Source organism: Erythranthe guttata, chromosome 12 (assembly GCF_056151865.1).
Source record: "Erythranthe guttata isolate IM_541 chromosome 12, IM_541, whole genome shotgun sequence".
NCBI classification, from domain to species: domain Eukaryota; kingdom Viridiplantae; phylum Streptophyta; class Magnoliopsida; order Lamiales; family Phrymaceae; genus Erythranthe; species Erythranthe guttata.
In genome coordinates this window covers 14114764-14136223 of record NC_142544.1, presented here as the reverse complement: position 1 = coordinate 14136223, position 21460 = coordinate 14114764, and the positions used below count along the sequence as shown (strand labels likewise).

The window sequence follows — 21460 nt, the reverse complement described above, 5'->3', positions numbered from 1 at the left end:
AACAAAAAAACAAAAGGAATAAAAAAAAAGGAAAAAACGAGAGGGAACTCACTCCCCCAACAAAACCCCAACATCTTCTTTTTCACACTCATTTTGCACACTTTTTTCCACAAAAAAATCTTCCATATTCTCCAAAACCCTCATCACACAAAACCCTCAAATCTTACTAAAACTTGAAAAGAATGACATTATAGATACACAAGACATAAATATGGAGGATTCTAAGGTCGAAGAACACAAAAAGGTAAGTAATATTGTACTTTGTGATCGTTTTTCGCACATCATTTCTAGTACAAAAAAATCGATGTGTATAATATATATATATATGTATATATATATATATATATATATATATATATATATATATATATATATATATATATATATATATATATATATATATATATATATATATATATATATATATATATATATATATATATATATATATATATATATATATATATATATATATATATATATGTGTGTGTGTGTGTGTGCGCGCGCGCGTGTGCACACGCGCAGAGTACACACATGCGCGCGGTGTATATGTGATCTTTCCATAATGGTTTAGAAAATAGGACGAGCTGGAAAGGACGATCAGAACACTAAAGAAGTATGCTGTTATATACACAAAAGAAGCTGCTGCTACAACAGGTGATAATAACAAGAGCTTTTCGCTGTTCATTGAATTACATACAAAATATACACATGTGCGAATTGCAATGCATGCTGTGGTTTAGTCTCCTAAAGGGCAAAGGGGTTGTCGCATGCTGAGCTCTGCTTTCATATCCGGATATTTCACCAGGTCATGCGAACTTTCCAACACTTTCTGCATTCACAAAACACAAATCAACACAATTTCGTTTTCTGAATTCGAATTTACTTTTGCATGCCTATAAAAAAAAATCGAGAGAAACGAATATCATGGGAAAATACACTTTTCGTCCATCATGTTTACATCAGTTTCACATTTGGTCCCCTTTGTTCACAAAAAAACAGATTTTTTCCCTCATGTTTCAACAATTTAACTATTTATGGTCGTTCCCGTCAATTTAACAATTTCACCATGTGTTCAGCACTGACTTAACTGACGGACTAATGGAAAATTGACAGAAATGGCTGAAAGTGTTAAATAATTGAAACATGAGGGACCAAATCTGTTGTTTTTTTGTGAACAAGGAGGCCAAATGTGAAATCGAGGTGAACTAGAGGGACAAAAAGTGTATTTTTCTGATGAGAAAATATACTCACCAAAGCAGCAAGATGAGCTTCTTGAAGAATATTCCCATCAATCTCTAACCTAGCAACAGGAAACTCAGGCAAGTGACCTGACTGTTTCTTGCCAAGCAAGTCACCAGGCCCGCGAAGTAGAAGGTCCATATTCGCAAGGTAGAATCCATCGGACGATTTCTCAAGCACTTTCAGTCGTTTAAGGCTAGTGGTTGTAGATGCTAATAATATACACTTTGATTTTCTCTCTCCACGCCCAACTCTGCCTCGGAGCTGATGCAGCTGCGCAATTCCAAATCTCTCAGAATTCATAACAACCATCATCGATGCATCCGGTACATCCACTCCAATCTCAATCACTTGTGTGGAGAGAAGTATATTCGTTTCTCCGGATCTGAACGCCCTCAGTGCTTCATCCTTTTCGTCACTTTTCATTCTCCCATGGAGCAATCCACATTTGTAATTAGAAAATTTATTGGAAATGTATTCGAAATCAGCTGAAGCGGCACGGAGTTGAGGGAGTTGCTCGGACTGCTGAATTACGGGATAGACAATATATATTTTGCCTCCTCCCTCTAATTCCTCAAACATCATCTGCAACAGTTGAAGCAGGGTGTCAAATATAATCAAAGCAGATATTTGCATAGGAAACTAATGCATGTTATGCCTAAACGAAGTGAAACTTGTATTTATATACATTCATGAATTAGCAACAACATCACGAACATATAGAACTGTTTTTATATTAAATTAAATTACCTGATAAGCCCTCTCAAAACCGACTTCATCTCCTTCAATAACGTATGTCTTAACAGGTGTTCTTCCAGGAGGTAAATCGGTAATCTGTCATTCAATGACCAAGAAAAGCTACTTAAAAGATATTCAAATAACTTATAGAAAATAGGATAGTTGATTCATGTATAAGAATTCCAGAATAAAAAAATTAGCACGGACTAAAAAAATTAGCACGACACACTGATGGGACACTGGTATTTATTGCATGGCTGATTTTTTGTCTCCAACTTCATTTGCTTATTCTCTATCGTGTTATCACGTTGACATGCACATCCTCTATTAGCACATCTCAAATTACAGTAAAAGCAAGAAAAAAAAAACGTATTGCGTGTGCCTAACTTTGACAGTCAGCTTTGTTTCCATTAAAATGGTCATCGTTACGACCATGAATGACAATAAATGTACATCTGAGTAGAATGTTTCAGAATACCTTCTATATTTTGGTGACACACGAGGAAGATTTCACAAACCTCTGTGTTCTTCAACAATAACGAAGGGTATCACAAACAATTCAGTGTTAACATATGTTTTAGATATTTTACGATCTCTGTTAGGGATTGTGACAGGCCGTCACTTTGAAGGGATAAATGTAATTTACAAACAAGGGATTTTTTTATAATTTAGACATATCTCAGGGGGTTATTGGAAATTAATATTTTCCTTGAAATGAAACAAATGATTAAGATGTCAGATAAAAACTATAAGTTTGTATGTAAAAAAAAAGTAAAGAACATATACTTGTGTTAGGGACATGTCTCCATACAACGCCAAAGCAAGCGACCTCGGAATTGGTGTGGCTGACATTGCCAGAACATGTGGAGCCATGACAACATCATTTTCCACGGAGTCATTTGAACTCGATTTTAGTTGTGAAGCTAAGCTGTTAAAGTATAACTGCAAAATCACGAGATCGTAAAATCATGAGTTAATCATACAACCCAATACGATTACATTAGATACACCTCGTAACTTGATAAGAATTTTCACTACGATGAAACAAGATGCGACTTGTACTCCATTGCAAATTATCAATTAATACTACCAATCCTGGTTTTTCCAATTAAAGAAACAGAACCACCATTCTGATTATCAAGAAAAGTCCGTCTAGCCCCTCCACCCCCATCAGAAACTAAAAATCAAATATACAAGACGCCCATGTATCATTATATTTTAGATCCTGTAAAATGATGCGGTTATGATAATAGCTATGCTGTAAATTCTTGACGTCATAAAGTGGAGATATTATCGTAACAACGTTAGATTGATGCTAATATGTAACAACGTTCTCAGAACAGGCTTTTTGAGAAGAGTTTGGAAGCAAAGAGGGGTACCTTGCTGTTGAAGCGCCCTCTTTGAACAACACCAAAACGATGTTGCTCATCAACAATCGCAATACGCAAAGCTGAAAATTCCACCTTTTCAGCTATTAAAGAATGAGTTCCAATTACTATAGAGATATCACCATTTTGCAGACCCTACCAAAAAAAAAACGACAGATGAAATCATGCAACATCAGCAGTAACCAAGGACAAAATCTGCATCCGCACTACCTTTCGAACACATTGTGCTTGCTTGTTTGGGGTTGAGCCTGTCAATAGAGCAACAGAAGGTTTTTCCTTACCCTCTTCTATTTTCTCAAGCAAGCCAAGAAGGTGCTCATAATGCTGTATAGCTAGCAGTTCCGTTGGAACCATAAAAGCTGCCTGGGTGTGAAGTAATTTAATCAAATACACAAGTCATTTGACTAATAAAACTCAAGAATAAAGCTAAAGAAATCATTTATTACCTGGTACCCCGAGCCAATTACTTCCATGCATGCTAAAAACGCTACCACAGTCTTGCCACATCCAACATCACCCTGATGAAGGTAAAAACAATATGCTTGACATTTAGAAGAAATATTAAATGTTGGTTGTTGGATTGAATGTCCATATAGATTGAATGTTGGCTCTTGGATTTTGGAATAAAAGGGAGAATATGTTTAAAAAACAATATATATAGTTGAAAAAGAAAATCCGAACCTGTAATAGTCTATTCATTGGAACTGGTCGTTTTAGATCCCATATGATTTCTGCAGTGGCGCGTAGCTGACTAGATGTAAGTGTATATGGAAGAACCTTCATGAATTTTTGCGTGATACTGGACCATTCTTCAACAAATGTAGTGTTCAAATCAGGCTTTGTGTACCGCTCAAGCAATCCATCTTTTTCTAGCTTTGTGCCAAGACTCTCGAGCATTTGGAATAACTTCCCCAACTGAAAAGAATATGTTCAAGAAGGTATTGTGAATACACACACCATTAGTATCTGAAAAGACTGAAATAATAATAGGTTGACTAAGTGGAAGTAGGTCAAACAATAAGATGAAAAGATGGGAGGCAATTAAAAACCGAGAGCTCGTGGTTTAATGAATGCCAATCAATAATTCTGTCTGATTTTGATTGACTTGTGAAAATAATTTTCTATGTATAGAAATTGGTGCAAGTAATGAAACAGTAGTGAAGGCTTTAAAAAATTATTCCAATATGAACAAGGGTCGAGAGTGAATATGATCGATGGTTGACCGAAAAGAGAAATAACAATAACATTTCACCATTACCTGAAGATAAAAGAATTCATCAAATATAAACCTTCTGCGAGCTAAATCAGCCGTGTTCAAATTAGTTGGCTGATGAATTCCAATATATGCCTGCATCCAACAAAATGTACTTCAATTCCAATAGTATCTAGATACTGATGGTTATAACTCGTGCACCTCTACTTATGATTCCATGTAGAAGTAAAAGCTATAACTCAATAAAGCAAGGCTTTGAAAGCTAATTTACAAATACCAGAAACAAATAGAAGTCCAAATTTAAGAGTACATCTCAATTCTTATAACTGTTTCTTTTTCTTTCTTTAACCCTCCCAGTCCCCACGACTATCGAGAAAGCTGAGGCCTCATTAAATGGTATGAACAACTTAAAATAAAAATGATTTCTGGAGCTGACAAAGGCACCCAAAAGGCGATAAAAAGATGACATAACTTCCATTTAGTGAAGCCACTCAGTAATCTTTACTGAGGGTAAAAATGCAACGACAGGTTGAAAAACTGTTACAAGGTTGTGAGGCAAGTCAACATACATCATACAGGGAGAGCAGTTGAAATTCCTGAGTAATATCTTTAGGAAGAGGATCAAAATCAACTGGCAGCGTCTTTAAAGCTCTGAAAAAATGTGCAAATTCACTGTATTAGAGAAGGAATACATTTGAAACAACTCGATGAAGAACATATTACATAAGCCAATCTCTGCAAAGAACTAAGAGAGGCGACGTAGCATCAACATGTGGCCATTGGACACAGTATAAGCACGAAGCAACTAACAATTAGATCGACTAATTGGTGTTTATTATCGCTCCAAATATTTGGAAAGCTAATATTCAACTACGGTGGGAGTTTAAATCCATCAAGTAATAATACCATGGTCGACAAATAGGATTTATTTCCCTCTTTTGCATTCTTGTGGTATTAAAATGCCTAAAGATTCACGTTCCAATTAATATATATTTTTAACTATTATTACATTAGTATTGGAAACTTTTCGACCAGTTACCTAGAATATACTACAACTGATTGATTAAAAACCCAAATGAAAAAGGACGATGTACAGAAGAAAAACTAAACGGAATACTGAAATATATGTCATAAAACACCAACTTCAATTCACAAACAAGTATCCGGAACTGAGGACAGGTAAGTGGAACCTAACCACACAGAAATAGTTAATAAGGAGGTAAAGGTACGGAGTGGAGACCTTGAAATGAAATCCCTGACCAATTCAGGGTTGAGACCCTTTTTTGAAGGATATATTGGATAAGGCCTCCCTTTAGCAAAAATACATGAATTGCCTTCCTCAGTCACCACATCGATATTGTACTCCCTCATTTCAAAGTGATCTTTGCTACTCATGGTACGCACCTTTCAAAAATAAAAACCAACAATCATAAGCTATACGTAAATGAAATTTTGAACAATCGGAAGAAAGAAAAGACAGAAAATCGATCTGCACAAAAATGCAAAACAAAATTAAAAGAAAATCAAAATATAAGTGTTCTTCTTTTGGTTGGAAGGTTTCTCTACACTAATTTAGGTGTAGTAAATATGCTACACTATGAAACCTGTGGCGTCCAGAAAGGCATAAAGACATAAACCAACCAACTGTCTTTAAGTTGAGACCCAATCACCCAATTTGGCAAGATAAACGAATGGTTAAGCACTTTCAAGATAGATGAAAATCTATACCTAATACACGAAGTATTACTCTTGGAAGAGCCTAGAGCCAAAAGGTAGTGCAAATTTTAACATTTTGGATCACTTAATAAAAGAACCTCACCTTGCCACTGATACACACAATATCACCCTCCCTGTGGTTTTCTTGAATTCTTCTGAGAAAAGGTGTGCACGTGAAACGAGTACCACGAAAAAATTTCTTCAAATGCAGATATATAGTTCTTTTCCTTCTCTTGTCTACTTCAACAGCGATGCACTCTGAGTTTGGCTCAGCATCTGCACCAACCTCACATGCTACAATAACCTCCAGAAATGCGATTGAACCATTAGCTCGGATTCCCCTGGTCAAAAAGTATCCAGTGTCAAAATTGAACTATGACAAAAGATAATGGAAAGATGAAGATGCAACTTATATCACAAATTCAAATAGCGTGAATGTAGGGGGCAGCAGTACACTTATGCAGTTGCACACCATCAACATATAAGGCAGTTCTATTAACTATACACTTCAGGTGTGTTTGTTCGAAGATGGTGGTGGTGGTGGGGGAGGTGGTTTGTGTTTTGTATTAGGATATGAATAAACGAATAAATCAATCGCTGCACCTCGCTGAAGGAAAAAAGTACAAGTCCAGAAAGCTATTCCATATTCCAATATTAATTCATTATATAAAAATTTATAATGTTAACTAAGGAAACCTTCATTATTATTATGAGAATATTACAGTATCCACAATCGCAAGGTAAAATATTACACATGCAGCGCCATAAAAAGTTGATTTATAGGATAGATATAAAAATATTGAGAATAATAGAAAGCCTACCTTGAAGACATTATTTCCCCAACGAAGATCAAGTATTGTCCATCATCAATTTCCACATCAGCATTCTGTAAATCGGCATAGGTGCGAGGAAAATGATGTAGCAATTTCCGTAACTACAATTAGAAAAAGCAGATCCATCAGGGTTCCATCTAACGGAAAATAAAATTGCTCCCCAATAGTTATTCAGTTGGAGTACCGTGTGAAAACCACTGTTCTCTAGCTGACTGAGCTGTCGTTTGGTCAACCCAGGTATGCAGCTTATACATTTATCAAGGATTTCTGCCACTGAGGCCCCATTGCTGCAAGGTTTGTCAGCAGTCAACTGTAAAGAATTCCTTGCCTCGGTCTTCCGATCGGGTGGCTCAGAATATATAGCAGATTTATTCGATTCTTCTTCCAGGACATAAGGGTCAGTCACATTTGAAGTCTCAGTGTAGAAAGAATCCAGGTTTTGGAACAAAGATTTCGGATCGACCCAATTTGCATCAAGCCGACTAGGAATGCATCCTTCAAGAATTTCAGGAACCAGGGATTCTGTGGTTTGAGAGTACATCGCAGGTCCATCGTACAAATCCACAGTCGGGAAGCAACCCAAAGTGATGGAAGAGAATTGTTTGCATGCCAAGGTTGCATCAAAATCAATATTTTGGGCTTTGATATTCTCATGAAACCTTTCTCTATTGCCAATAAATTCATCAAGGCCGCTGCAACCGATCAGAACTGATTCCTACAAGCAAATCAAGTCGTGACACCAGACAAAAACTTCCATAAATTTCCAGCAAATACTCAAGATTGGCATTCACTATATTAATGGTACCGTACACTAATCAAAAAAATATTCATACAATCCATTCTAGGTGGACAGTGAGAACAGTATTAAAAAGTACGAGAATATTCAGGACAAAAGAGTAAATTAATTAAATTAGGAAATGTGTCCGTAAAGTAAAAAGTAATATTGAACCAATAAACCAGATGCACACTAGGTTAATGAAAAGTAATTATGTCAGTTTTGCATCAAAATATGTACGTATTATACGAACTGATGCTACGAATTGCCACACCTTTTCATAGCCATCTACACCATTCAACAACTTTCCTGAAAACTTGTGCTTCGATCGAACACAAGATGTTAAAATATTTGGCGGAAGAAAATTACTAAACCTGCATGGAATAGAACTAGTTATAAAAGCCATTCAGGCAAGATTCTGACAAGCATCAACAAAAGAAAATAATACCTCAGGCTTCTGCAAAAAATGCTCCTGTATGCTCTCTCAGCTTCTAAATTTACAGCATGACGCAAACATTTCTCACTGAAACCCTGAGAGGGTGAAGTTCATTTTGGCGACTGTCACGCTAAAATAATAGCTTGTATTGAGATCCAATTAAATTCTCATTAGAAATTCTCGAGCAAAATAAAAAAAACACTAAGCGAGTAATCACAGATCCAATTGCGTTATGATATCAAAATAGGAGCCAGCTTTTATCTAGTTTGGTTTTCTACTAGTTCACTAAGTGCATACATGAGAAGAGTTCAACAGCACATTTTCTCGATTAGGCCAAAAGACAATTTTTGCGCTATCCTCGTTATATAAATAGCCCGTTTAAGTTAAATAGTTAAAAGAATCAGAATAAACCTAATCATACAAAATATTAGACACGAACCATTTCTAATACCACGATTTGATTGTGACACATCTTGCGATGAATTTCTGTTTCTAGCATATGGTAATCTATTCACAAACAAAAACATATTGCCAGTACTGTACTACTGTTTTTCCATGTGTTCACGACTTTCTGAACTCGAAACCAAAACGGGCCGAATAGAACAAAGGAGCACGAAATCAGATTAAAGAGACGGAGAAAAGAAATACTCATACCATGCTATGAAGATGCACAGCAGAAAATGCGGTCACTGTCATAAACAACGTGATTAAACCCCCAGAAATAGCAGATTACATGATACCGCCATTAAACCTGCAAAAAAGCCCTATCTTAATCAATTAGCGGCAAAATCCTCAGACATAATTTAAAACGAAGCAAAACTTATTCTCAATCACGTAAACCAAAATGAAAACATTAACCTAGAAGGAAGTGGAAATTGGGCGGCATTGCAAAACGAAGAACACTGAACACTCAGTTATGGAGTTCAATTAGTGAAATCAAAGAAGCCAAAAATCAAACACCCCACGCAAAAATTAAAGTATTTTCGTCGTCAAAACAGCAGAAACGAAATACCTTTCCGAGTGATGAAAGCTCGGATTTTGCTGTTGAGAACGATGACTGAAGGATAACGGATCGACATATAATAAAATGATTTCAAAATTGAGAGCAAGCAAATATTTATGTGGGAAATTTGTAACCAACCCCCTATTGTTTAATAAATTAGCAAAATAACCCCGTAAGAAAATTATCCCAAAAAAGACGGTGCTATGAATAATTATGATAGAGTTCAGGGATGTCCAAGCAATTACCTATTTCTTCACAGACCTTGTGCCTCGTTTATCTCGCTCACTCTATAAATACAAAGCCCAAGACAACTCAATTCCACAAATTAGGGTTTTTAGTGTTTGCATCACCGCCGCTAGAAATCGATCTCCGCCGCCGCCGGAAACACATCTAAATTTTTTTCTTCTCAGCTTTTTAACGTAAGTTTCGTTTTTTATGTATTCAAAGATAGGGGCTGAATTGCAAAAAAGGGGAGAGATTGAACAAATTGCTGTTCGTGGCTCTGAAATTGACCTGCAGGTTTTCTGCAAGTTGCCCTGCAAATATCAGCCCTTTACATCAAAAAATGGCATCATAGTACGGCTTTGTGCTTTCCAATGGGTTTTCTGGGTTGAGCTTTGCTTTTTCACAGACTGCCCGTTTTGATAATCCCCGCAAACCCGCCTCCAAACGCCATTACATTTTCTATAATTTTCATGTACGTTTTTTGTATGCTAACTTATTATCAAATCGATCTATTAATCCATCCATAATAAATTTCGTAATTTTTTTTAATTGATAACGATTTTGATTTTTTCAACTACAGATTCTAACTACCATAATCAGTTTTTTACTAGTTCTTGTTTTTTTACTCATAAATCATATGTTTATTGTTTATTGTTTGCTGCACTAATAAGACAGACCCCTGTTTATTTAAAAAATTTGCAACAATTGATATATAGGTGTTTTAGATAGACACAGCCACGGCTGGGCTTGACCTCGACCTGGCCCGGACTCGACCTGTTGACCGCTCCGCTGACCATGGACCCATCAAAGCGCGGGTCGGTTATGGGTGCAGATATGTTGGATCTGAGACTTGATGGGTCTACCTGGTGGGGGGCATGAGGACCCAAAAAATGGACTCGAAACCCGACGGGTCTACCGTTGGGGTGCCGGTTTCGGGTCCAGATATTTTGGATCCAAGACCCGACGGGTCTACCCGGCGGGGGGCTTGAGGAACCAAAAAATGGTTAGATTGGGGGTTGAACCCGGGTGGACTGACCGCTCCGCTGACCATGGACCCATCAAAGCACGGGTCTTCGGGTCCAGATATGTTGGGAGATATGTTGGGTGATGGGTCTACCCGGTGGGGGCCCGAGGACCCAAAAAATGAACTCGAAACCCGACGGGTCTACCGGTGGGGGGCTGGTTTTGGGTCTAGATATTTTGGATCCAAGGACCCGACGGGTCTACACGACGGAGGGCCCGCGGACCAAAAAAATGGTGAGATTGGGGGTTGAACCCGGGTGGCCCGACCGCTCCGCTGACCATGGACCCATCAAAGCACGGGTTTGTTTCGGGTTTCGGGTCCGAATATGTTGGATCTGAGACTTGACGGGTCTACCCGGTGGGGGGCCCGAGGACCCAAAAAATGGCGTCGAAACTCGACGTGTCTACTCGGCGGGGGGCCGGTCTTGGGTCCAGATATTTTGGATCCAAGACCTGACGGGTCTACCCGGCGGGGGGCCTGAGGACCCAAAAAATGGTGAGATTGGGGGACGAACCCGGGTGGCCCGAGTGGTTTAGTAGAGTACTAATTATACTAATTCTAACTAAAAATATAAATAACACTGTAAGGGCCCTTTTGGTTGGTGTGATGGGATTGTAAAATCAATATTGATTATAGAATATTGCATTAATACTGATTATAGAATATTGCACTGTTCACTATTATTTAGTATTATAAAATACTCTTTGGTTTGTAGGATTATTAATACTTGATAGTTTAATTTTTTCATTTGATTTGAATGACTGTTATTGATTTCACATGTATTTATATATAAGTCCTTGGTCAATATTTCTTTTCTTGACCAAAGATATTCACGGTGTAAAGACTACAATAATTCCAATTCTCAAAACAAGGATTAAAAATAAAAATTCCAACTTTACCAAATCAACATCTAACATCGGCAAAAACTTCAAATCTCTGCAACATGACAAATACTAATTTGAATTAATATCATTAAAAATTCATTCAAAAACAAAGTCGTCCCTAGCATAATGAACAATAGTAGGCATTTTTCGTGCAGACAGGTATGAGTCCTAGGAAGGAAATCGAAGCCATCCACCCATTTGTCGTTGCGAGATACGGACATTTGTGCAAACATCTTGGACTTCGTTAAACCCGGGGCGCCGTATTGTTACCTGCCCAAAATGAGATGTTAGTTCCATTGTTTTTGCAATATTGTATTTGATTTAACATCATTAAAAACTCCAAATATCTGCAACATGACAAATACTAATTTGAATTAACATCATTAAAAATTCATTCGAAAACAAAGTCGTCCCTAGCATAATGAACAATAGTAGGCATTTCGTGCAGACGGGTATGAATGAGTCCTAGGATGGAAATCGAAGCCATCCACCCACTTGTCGTTGCGGGATACGGACATTTGTGCAAACATCTTGGACTTCGTTAAACCCGGGGCGCCGTATTGTTACCTGCCCAAAATGAGATGTTAGTTCCATTGTTTTTGCAATATTGTATTTGATTTGGTCATGAAATTGTAGTTTGAAATTTTTTACAGAATGTTTTTTAGAAAAATTAATCTTTTAGAATCACAACTTGAAGTCATTAAGGATAAGGAAAATACGAAAAAATACAAATTAGTTTGCTTTATATGTCTAGCATGTGTTTTGGTTATGTTTCTTGATCTCCTATATGGTTCAATTGCCATTGAAGGATTTGTTTGTTTCTTGTGAATTATTGATTACTTTATGTAAGAATTACATGTATGCTAAAAACTTCATATATGCATACAGTAGCCTATGAGGGGTTTTTTTTTTTTTTTAGAAGAACTTGAAGCTGTATTGATCTATTGAACGGAAGTAAAGTTTAGTTTCGTGTTTTGAATGACCATATTTTGTTATGTTGTTAAATATTGTGTTTATATAGTACACATTATATGATAATTTGCTAAGAGTAGTTGAAAAATCTGTAGGGAGATAGTGGAGTACCATACTACCATTACATAACAACAATACAATTAGTAAAGGTCTACGATCCGTTGGCACTAGACATAGGGAAAAACTCGATGAATTACATCGTACATGTGCCAATTAGGGGAAAAAAATGGGGCACTCCATTCATATAAATAGTGAATATAGGAATTTAAGGATCTATTACTCCCGAATTTTCACCGTTCGATCCATTGTCATTGTCGTCGTCCAAAGCATGCCCGTGCATATCATGACGATATCCGTCGGGGTACATGACGTCCAATGGTAGGGGTTCCTCATTAAATTCGGGAGGCTCATGATACATGTCATCCTAATTTCGATCGGGTACTAGCATGAAGTTTGGAACTTGTTCCGGTTCCTTGTTCATTCCGTCCTCGTCGTTTATCTAGTTCCATTGATAGGTGTGGGGTAAATTCGTGAACTTCCCCAAAATTGATTTGTGATGCCCGCTTCTCCTCAAATATCTTCACACGTATGTCGTAGTAATGGAACCCGAATCTCTTAAAAACCCCTCTCTATCGTAGTCTCCTTGAGAAACATATGAAGATCCGATGTTTAGTATTAAAATACAAAGTATATAGTTTGAAAAAATTAAAAGATTTGTGGTTCGTTAGTAACATGCATACCCGACGTGGGGAATGGTTGCAAGTGGGCTCAACCGTGATCCGGTTCCTTGCTTTGTTGTAATTTAACCCCGATTTGTTGATGTGTTTGACCAAATCAACAAATCGGTTGCGTATAATTTGGTATCGGTTTTTTATCGTCAATAATGAAGTGTCCAACTCGTACCATTGATTGAATATCCGTGCCGTCTCCACCACCATGGTATCGAAAACTTCCCCGTCGGCCAAGGATGCAAAGGGTGTGCATTACCGATCGAGTTCCCCCATGAGGAAGTCATCATACTCGGTCGGCCAATCCTTCTTGTTCAAAATAGAGTTGAGAAATTGAGTCCTCGTCATAGGCATTTTTAATGTAACACCTGCAAAATTAAACAAAAATATTATCAAAAAAAGTAAACTGTGGTAAATTTAATAAAAGACGAGTAACCTCTTCAATTTCCAACATATTGCCTTATTTTGTGTTTTTTCTTGTTATTTTGGCTTTAAACGTCTAATTTGTGAGAAATCCGTTACATACATGACCTCATTAATAGTAAAAAAGATGCAAAGTAGTTGGATTGAGTTAAATGTTTTGAAGTGTGAATTTAATTATTTATGGTAGGAGTCAACATTTTTGGGTTCTTGAGCTAGTAATGAATGTTGTTAATTTATCGTAGGGTAAATAGCACTTAACCCCCTTGTGGTTTGGACATTTTGCACATGACCCCTTTATGGTATGAATTTAGGCACATAACCCCCTTGTGGTTTTGACATTTTGCACATGACTCCCTTATGGTATAAAATTAGGCACATAACCCCCTTGTGGTTTTGAAATTTTGCACATGACCCCCTTATGGTTTGAAATTAGCACATAACCCCCTTGAATAGAAAATTGGAAAATACTAAATTACCCTTATAAAGTCCAAAATTCTTGTTTTAATTTAAAAATAATTATTCTATAAAATGAAAAGCTTAATGTATTTTTTTGTAAAATAAAAAATATAATATATTATTGTGTTTTTTAATTTTACCACAAAAGGTTTATAATACTAATTGTTGTACGGTTGAGAATTTATTTAATTTTAAAAATCTATTTGAAAATCTTTAACATTGTCATTAATTATGATTATTATATTACTATTTTCTATATAATTTATTATATTATAGTTGTCACCGAACTTTATTTTTTTTAAGAAACAAAATATTTATTTATTTTATTCTTTTGGAAAAATCCAAAAAAAACATTTCTCTCAAGTTGAAATGAAAATTAAATTTAAAAAAATATATGTGCGGTAATATAGAAAAAACACAATAATATGTTATATTTTTCATTTTACAAAAAAATACATTAAGCTTTTCATTTTATAAAATAATTATTTTTAAATAAAAACAAGAACTTTTGACTTGATGGGGGTAATTTAGTCTTTTCCAGTTTTTTATTCAAGGGGGTTATGTGCTAATTTTATACCATAAGGGGGTTATGTGCATATTTTCAAAACCACATGGGGGTTATGTGCCTAATTTCATACCATAAGGGGACTATGTGCAAAATGACAAAACCACAAGGAGGTTTATGTGCCTAAATTCATACCATGAGGGGGTCATGTGCAAAATGTTCAAACCACAAGGGGGTTAAGTGCAATTTACCCTTTATTGTAATGACTTATTTATAGGCTGATACACACACATATATTTTACAGAGGCATTAATACACACACATATATTTTGCAGAGGCATTAATACACACACATATATTTTACAGAGGCATTAATACACTCACATGTATTTTACAGAGTCGTTCTTAATACACACACATATATTTTAAACAAGGCATTAATACGGGGCATTTTTTTTTTCTTTTTACAATATTTCCGGTTTTTTTTTTTTTTTTTTGAAAATTGGGGTCATTTTATAATTGATTTCATAAATACAATAAAGTGTCAATTGAAATGATGCTCTTTAAGGACCGTCGGATTGGGCTAGGATCAACGGCCAACTCTCCAATTTTGTCCTCTTAATCGGACGTTCAGGGATTGATCAGAAGATCTGACAGCCCTTAAAACGCGTCGTTTTGAACGACGCGCTTTGACCTGTCAGATGGTTGAATACGTCAGTTCATATCGCGCGTTTTAAGGACTGTCCGATCCTTCTCGATCCAACGGCCGTGATTTCGGCCGAATATATATATATATATATATATATATATATATATATATATATATATATATATATATATATATATATATATATATATATATATATATATATATATATATATATATATATATCCCTTAAACAATTGTAATTCACCCACATTTGCTCCTTTTGCTCCCTTCTTTCCAACCAACGTGAGTTCTTTTTTTTTTCTCTCTCTCTCTCTTTTTTTTTGTTCATTATTATTTATTATTGTTTCATTTTTATTTTGCTAATTTATATTTTAATTAATGTAGGTAATTTTAATTAATTTCAGAAGGGTACTTTTTGAGGTAAATTTTTTCACTCTTTCAATTATTATTATAGTTAAATAGGATTTTAATTATTAATATAATTTTGTTAAATTTTTATTAATCGTGGATTAATGGAATTTTGATCTAGTAAATTATCAATTAATTTGGAGATAAATTATTTTTTGTATTGTTAAAATATATATAATTTATTATGAAATTCAAATTTTTGTTGTTGTTTTTACTTGTTATTTTTAGGTTAAACTTTAACTTGTGGTGGATTTAAGAAGGAATGTTTGATTGTGTTTAAATAATTTCAGAAATTTAAATGTTTTTAATGGTTTAAATATGATATGAGTAGAATAATTAGTAGGATAAATTAATTAATTATTAGTGAGTTAGTGATAAATTGGTAGAATTAGTCATGGCATTAGAATAGGTGTTATCCTCAATAAGGCTACCAACATTGGAACTTAGGTTCAAATCTTACCTTATGAACTATTATGTGGTTTTGTTCGTTTATTATCGCTTTTTCAACCAAAGTTTTTGTAGAATTTTAGAATTTTCGAACCGAAGACAAGTTTGTTTACTTCTTTCATATTTTATAATTTTAAGGAGACGGATTTTGTTGTGTTTTTATGTGTTCAAATTGTTGATGTTATTGGTACTAGTAATCACTGTAAATGGTGTGTGCCATTTTCTTAGTACCATTAATTTATGACAAAAAATTGTCTCTTTTACCATGATTAGGGTTTAGATTTCAAATTCATGATTGCAAACTGTTTGAATTTATGGATATTTAGTCAAAGTTCAATATCAATGACTTTGAAATTCTTATTTTTTTTCTTTTCAATTTATGAAAATGGTAAAATTACACTTTAGCCCCCTCAAGTTTACATCAGTTTCACTTTTGATCCCATGTTTTAATAATTTAACATATTTTCATCTTTTTTTGTTTTTAAATAATACCTGAAATTTAAATTTTGTTGTGTTTGATTGTTATAATTAGGTGAAATGCAATTTGTGGTTGATTGAGAAGGGATTTACGTTGCTAGCAAGTAATAATTATTTGGAGGTATTTATTTGTTATATTGTACAAATTTTATTATTTTTTTATTGCTGAAATTTTAATTTTTTTTTTATTGTTATAACTAGGTGGAAGTTTAATTTGTGGTTGTTTGAGAAGAGATTTTTGTAGCTAGCAAATAATAATAATTTGAAGGTAATTATTTGTTATATTGTACAAATATAATACAACTTGGGGTTGGAGCTGTTTTTTTTCTTCCCTTTTTTAAATAATTGCTGATTTTTTTTGATGGTTTTTTTATTACTATAAATAAGTGGAAGTCTAACTTGTGGTGGATTGAGAAGTGATTGTGGGTGCTAGCAAATCTTCAATTATTTTTGAGGTAAATTAAATATTTTATTGGTTAATTTAAGTCTTACTTGAATGATAAGTTTGGTAATTTATACAAATTGTTTGTTTTTTAACTGGTTAGTGTTATATGGATGTGTCGAAAAATTACGAGTTACACAATTTTTTTAGGATTTATAATATAGAAATTAATAGTTTTCGAACTATCAAATATAAAAAGAATTAGAAAAATATTTAATATTAATTGTTTGTTTTAACTGATTTATAATCTAACATCAATGTTTGTTGCTATAAAAAGAACCAGAAAATATTAAATATTTCGAAATAAAAATAATAATCTCAAAATATTAAAATATAGGGTTTCAATGGCGACTCCGGGTAGGAATACTGTCAAAGTTTTCCTGTACATAGGAGGCCAGATTTTCATGATGGATTGTCAATGAATTCAGCATACAGTCATACGAGTTAAACGCGATATATCTTTTTTAGACTTCTTGGCGAAAATATACTCACGTTGCCGAATAGATAGAAATGAATTTGTGTTATCGGTGTCTGGGAAAATATCACGATGGTATCAAAATCAGTGGAGCGAGATAGTTTCTGAGAGAATGATTTAGAAATCTATTTGCACCCGGATGAAGGAAACAATTCCATAGATGTTTATCTCAACCTTTATACAATCCTTTGATGCATTCACAATTCACTACATCAGAGCCTCTCTACTCCCCTTCGAGACCTTCACAATTTAGTACATCAGAACATCTCTACTCCCTTTCGAGACCTTCACAATTCACTACATCAGAACCTCTCTACTCCCCTTCGAGACCTTCACAACCTTTTGATTTGAATGAAACGTACAATTCATTTATGCAAACAAGTTCTGAGTTAGTTGCGGTTACACAAGGGTTTTCTAATATGTGCTTTGAAGCGGGGCCATCGAGGCATTCTTATCCAAATCTTGGGGTATATATTGGGGAATCAAGTGGTATGAGAAATGCTCATGAAAATTTTGGGCAATGTTTGGTAGTGTTTTCATTTTGTTTTCGTTGATTCCCCAAAACAAAATTATATTTATTACACTTCCCAAATAATTTTCTCAAAACAATCTCAAAAGTTTCTCTTTCCTTCAGACATGATGTGACTGTTACAGTAAAATGATTTGACTGCTACAGTAAAAAATGTCTTCACTAAAAAACAAAGAAATGTCACTTCATCTTTCAATTTTCTTCTTCTAAAATACTTTTTTCTAACACCTTTAAACATGATGTGACTGCTACAGTGTATTTTGTCTCCATCCCAAATATAAACAAACATTACTTTCATTCTCAAATTCTTCCCCCAAAACATATTTCCTCAAAATGAAATCAAAATAAGTTCCAAAACGCTTCCAAACATTGCCTTGATCGTCCTAATGAAACTCGTCATTTTGATAATAATGATGACGATGATCCTTTCGGAGACGCACATGGGCCAAATGTTCGAAGTGACTCTGAACCCTCCGACCATGGAGTCGATGATGAGAATGGTGAAGAGAACAATGATGAGAATATCAAAGTCGTTGATGACGTTATACAAACAATATCGCAGGCGGAAATTCCATCATCTCCCCATGTTCATGTCAACATTCCATCATTTGCAGAACCTCCTACTCAGTTTTATGATCCACCTTCTTTCTACTCTATGTCATTTCCTGAAATCCCAGCCGATTCCATTGATGTTCCGTCGGGTATGTGGTCAAAATTTTATGATAGCAGCAAAGGTACTCTCGAAAAGGAGATGATTTTTTATAGTAAAACACGAATCATTTCAGCCGTTAGAGACCACTCCATTCGATTTGCCAGAAAAGAGTTTAAAGTTATCTAAAGTACAAAAAGAACTTGGAAAGTTATCTGCAAACATGGCACTGAAGCAAGACCTTGCAGATGGAGGCTAAGAGCATCAAGAATTGGGGATAGAGGACAATTTAGAAATGGGATCTACGATGGCAATCATAGTTGCGGTATGCAAGGGATGACAAACAATTATGGCAACTTGAACATCAATTATTGCGCCGCAATTCTATTGAAAAGTGTTCGTGAAAATCTAGTTTGTGAGATTTCAAAGGCAAGAGAGATTGTGACCGCGCAAATAGGATATGAGATATCCTACATGAAGGCATGGTACACTTTGAAGCGATGCAGAGAAAATGTATATGGAACATTGGAGAGTTCGGTCAAGAAGTTGCCAAAATTTATGAAAGCACTGCAACAAAGAAATCCAGGCACAGGTGTTGAGTGGGAACATCACGCGACAAATCATCCATCAAAATACATAATCAAATACGTCTTATGGGCCTTCAAGCCGTGTATTGATGGTTTCAAATACTGTCGTCGGGTGATCAGCGTGGATGGAACTCATTTGTACACTAAGTACAAACATAAGATGTTGCTTGCTACGTGTTTGGATACGAATCAACAAGTTTTACCACTTGCGTATGCAATTGTTGATGAAGAGACCGCATGTGCATGGAAGTGGTTTTTCAAATGCATTGACAAACATTTACTTTCCGGCATATCAGATGGTATTTGCATAATTTCGGATCGGGGTTCTGGAATTTTAAGTGCCATCGACTCAATGCCCGATTTTAGGCCCCCTCGCATCACCCATCGATTTTGTTTGAGGCATGTTTGTTCAAATGTCAACGCCAGTTTTAAGAGCATTGTGGTGAAAGATTTCTGTTAAGCTGCTGGAAAACAATCTCAGGTGTGGAAGCTGAACCGTTATTTGGACAAGATCCAGGAGGGAAATCCCGATGCACACAGATCCTTAATGAACATGGATCGAGAAAAGTGGACTTTAGCACATGATGGAGGGTCTCGACGTAGTCAATTGACGACCAACTTGTCCGAGTCGATTAATGGAGCTTTGAAAGGTGCTCGTAAACTGCCTGTCACAACTATTGTGGACTTTATTAATCGAGTAGCGAAAGGTAATGGTTGGGAGCAATCGGGACAATGATGGCCCGACTTTCCATTCAAGAAGTTCAAATTATGGGAGGAACATTCGACGACCCATTACATGAGAAGGTTCAACACTCGCAACTACGCTGGTGAGGTACTACAGTGTTAGAAACCATAAGAACACATATAGTGGCGTGTTTCACCCTTTGCTGCCCAAAATGTATTGGGAGGATGCGGATTTTGAGCTATTTCACGATGGCACCCTACGGAAAGCTACACGACGGGGTAGGCAAGAAAGTACTCTTATTCCCAACGAAATGGATCAATCACAAGCGCGTGCTAGAAGACAATCTCGGGCAACACAAGGATCACACTAGTTATTTTGTGTGTTATGTTATGTTATGTTATGTTGTCTTTGTTATTTTATGTTATGTTATGTAATGTATGTTATATTATGTAATGTATGTTATGTTATGTTGAACTTTAATTGTTGAAAATAATATAAAAATATAACAACAACAATAACAATAACAATAACAATAACAATAACAATAACAATATGTTATGTTATGCTATGCTATGTTATATTATGTTATGTAATGTATGTTATATTATGTAATGTATGTTATGTTATGTTGAACTTTAATTGTTGAAAAATTAATAATAATAACAACAACAACAACAACAACAACAACAACAACAACAACAACAACAACAACAACAACAACAACAATAATAATAATAATAAAATAAAATAATTATCTTATGTGCTTTCACATGAACTTGAAACAGGATTGATATGGGAGCTAATTGCACATAACCCCCTGTGTAATTTCGAATTGCCGAAAAAGTCCTCGTGTTAAAAATATTAGCAAGGACCCCCCTATGTTGTGTTTTACGAAGCACACCACTCCTTACTTCAAAATTGATGGTTGACTTGTATGCAATGACTAAATTACCCCTAATATGTTTTTAGTAATTTTTGGTTTTAAACAAAAAGAAATGACAAAAAAATATCACACAAAACGGAGCAAACCAGCTTCTCTCCTCTTCATTTCACGTCTAGGAAAAGGAGAAGAATGGTTGGTGACAATGGTAGGTGGGGATTCTTTTTCTGTTTATTTAGTGTTGCAACGGCAATTTTCGGTGCACGGACATTATGGATTCAGAAGTTAAAGTAGCAGTGGTAGCATTGAAAGGCAGCGGCGGCGGCGTGGTGGAATCGGAGAATCGGCAAATGATTCTTCGAATTTGACATTATTATTATTATTATTCTTCTTCCTGAAGGTACGAATTAAGTTTTCACAAATTGGAAGAAAATGCTATGGAAATTGAAAGAAATTTCTTTGAAGGGTTTTTGTATATTTTTTTGTTTGGGCAGGGATGTGCTGAAAATTTTTGAGGTGCCGTTTTTCTTCCCTTTTGTTTTCTTCGATTTGGAATAGAAATGAACTTCATGTTCATATATGGGATGGGTTTGGTTGATGGTTTTTGCCGGAAAAAATCATGGTGAAAAAGTGGAGGACTAGTTGAAGAA

At 35.3% G+C, this 21460-nt stretch overlaps 1 protein-coding gene and 1 pseudogene across 5 annotated transcripts; one reads left to right on the top strand and one right to left on the bottom strand.

Annotated features, from left to right (window-relative positions):
- Window positions 1–569: 569 nt before the first annotated feature.
- LOC105952289 (DEAD/DEAH box RNA helicase family protein) lies at window positions 570–11156 on the bottom strand. Of its 5 annotated transcripts, none has more exons than XM_088827436.1 (20): window positions 11059–11156; window positions 9590–10481; window positions 9354–9398; window positions 8996–9092; window positions 8354–8471; window positions 8180–8279; window positions 7315–7845; window positions 7119–7231; window positions 6401–6638; window positions 5822–5985; window positions 5151–5232; window positions 4627–4716; window positions 4050–4283; window positions 3815–3886; window positions 3579–3731; window positions 3360–3503; window positions 2767–2922; window positions 1993–2076; window positions 1255–1827; window positions 570–832 (listed from the first exon to the last, which is right to left on the bottom strand). In XM_088827436.1, the coding sequence occupies exons 7-20, from the start codon at window positions 7669–7671 to the stop codon at window positions 740–742; spliced, it is 2553 nt and encodes an 850-aa protein (XP_088683562.1). In that variant the 5' UTR covers window positions 7672–7845; window positions 8180–8279; window positions 8354–8471; window positions 8996–9092; window positions 9354–9398; window positions 9590–10481; window positions 11059–11156; the 3' UTR covers window positions 570–739. The 5 variants fall into 5 exon arrangements, with proteins under 5 accessions (XP_088683562.1, XP_088683560.1, XP_088683558.1 ...); XM_088827434.1 differs by having other exon boundaries at window positions 8354–8436; XM_088827432.1 differs by lacking the exons at window positions 9590–10481; window positions 11059–11156 and having other exon boundaries at window positions 8354–8436; window positions 9354–9518.
- Window positions 11157–19081: 7925 nt separating this feature from the next.
- Window positions 19082–19981, top strand: LOC148766540 (uncharacterized; annotated as a pseudogene).
- The last annotated feature ends 1479 nt before the right edge of the window (window positions 19982–21460 follow it).

What these genes read in the sequence shown, in the direction of transcription:
- LOC105952289 (XM_088827434.1), bottom strand. Translation starts at nt 9,037, where the DNA reads ATGACAGTGACCGCATTTTCTGCTGTGCATCTTCATAGCATG. An exon ending in AAGCACAATGTGTTCGAAAG is followed by an intron (nt 3,504 to 3,578) that starts GTAGTGCGGATG and finishes TTTTTTTGGTAG; the next exon opens with GGTCTGCAAAATGGTGATAT. An exon ending in GAGACATGTCCCTAACACAA is followed by an intron (nt 2,077 to 2,766) that starts GTATATGTTCTT and finishes ATTGAATGACAG; the next exon opens with ATTACCGATTTACCTCCTGG.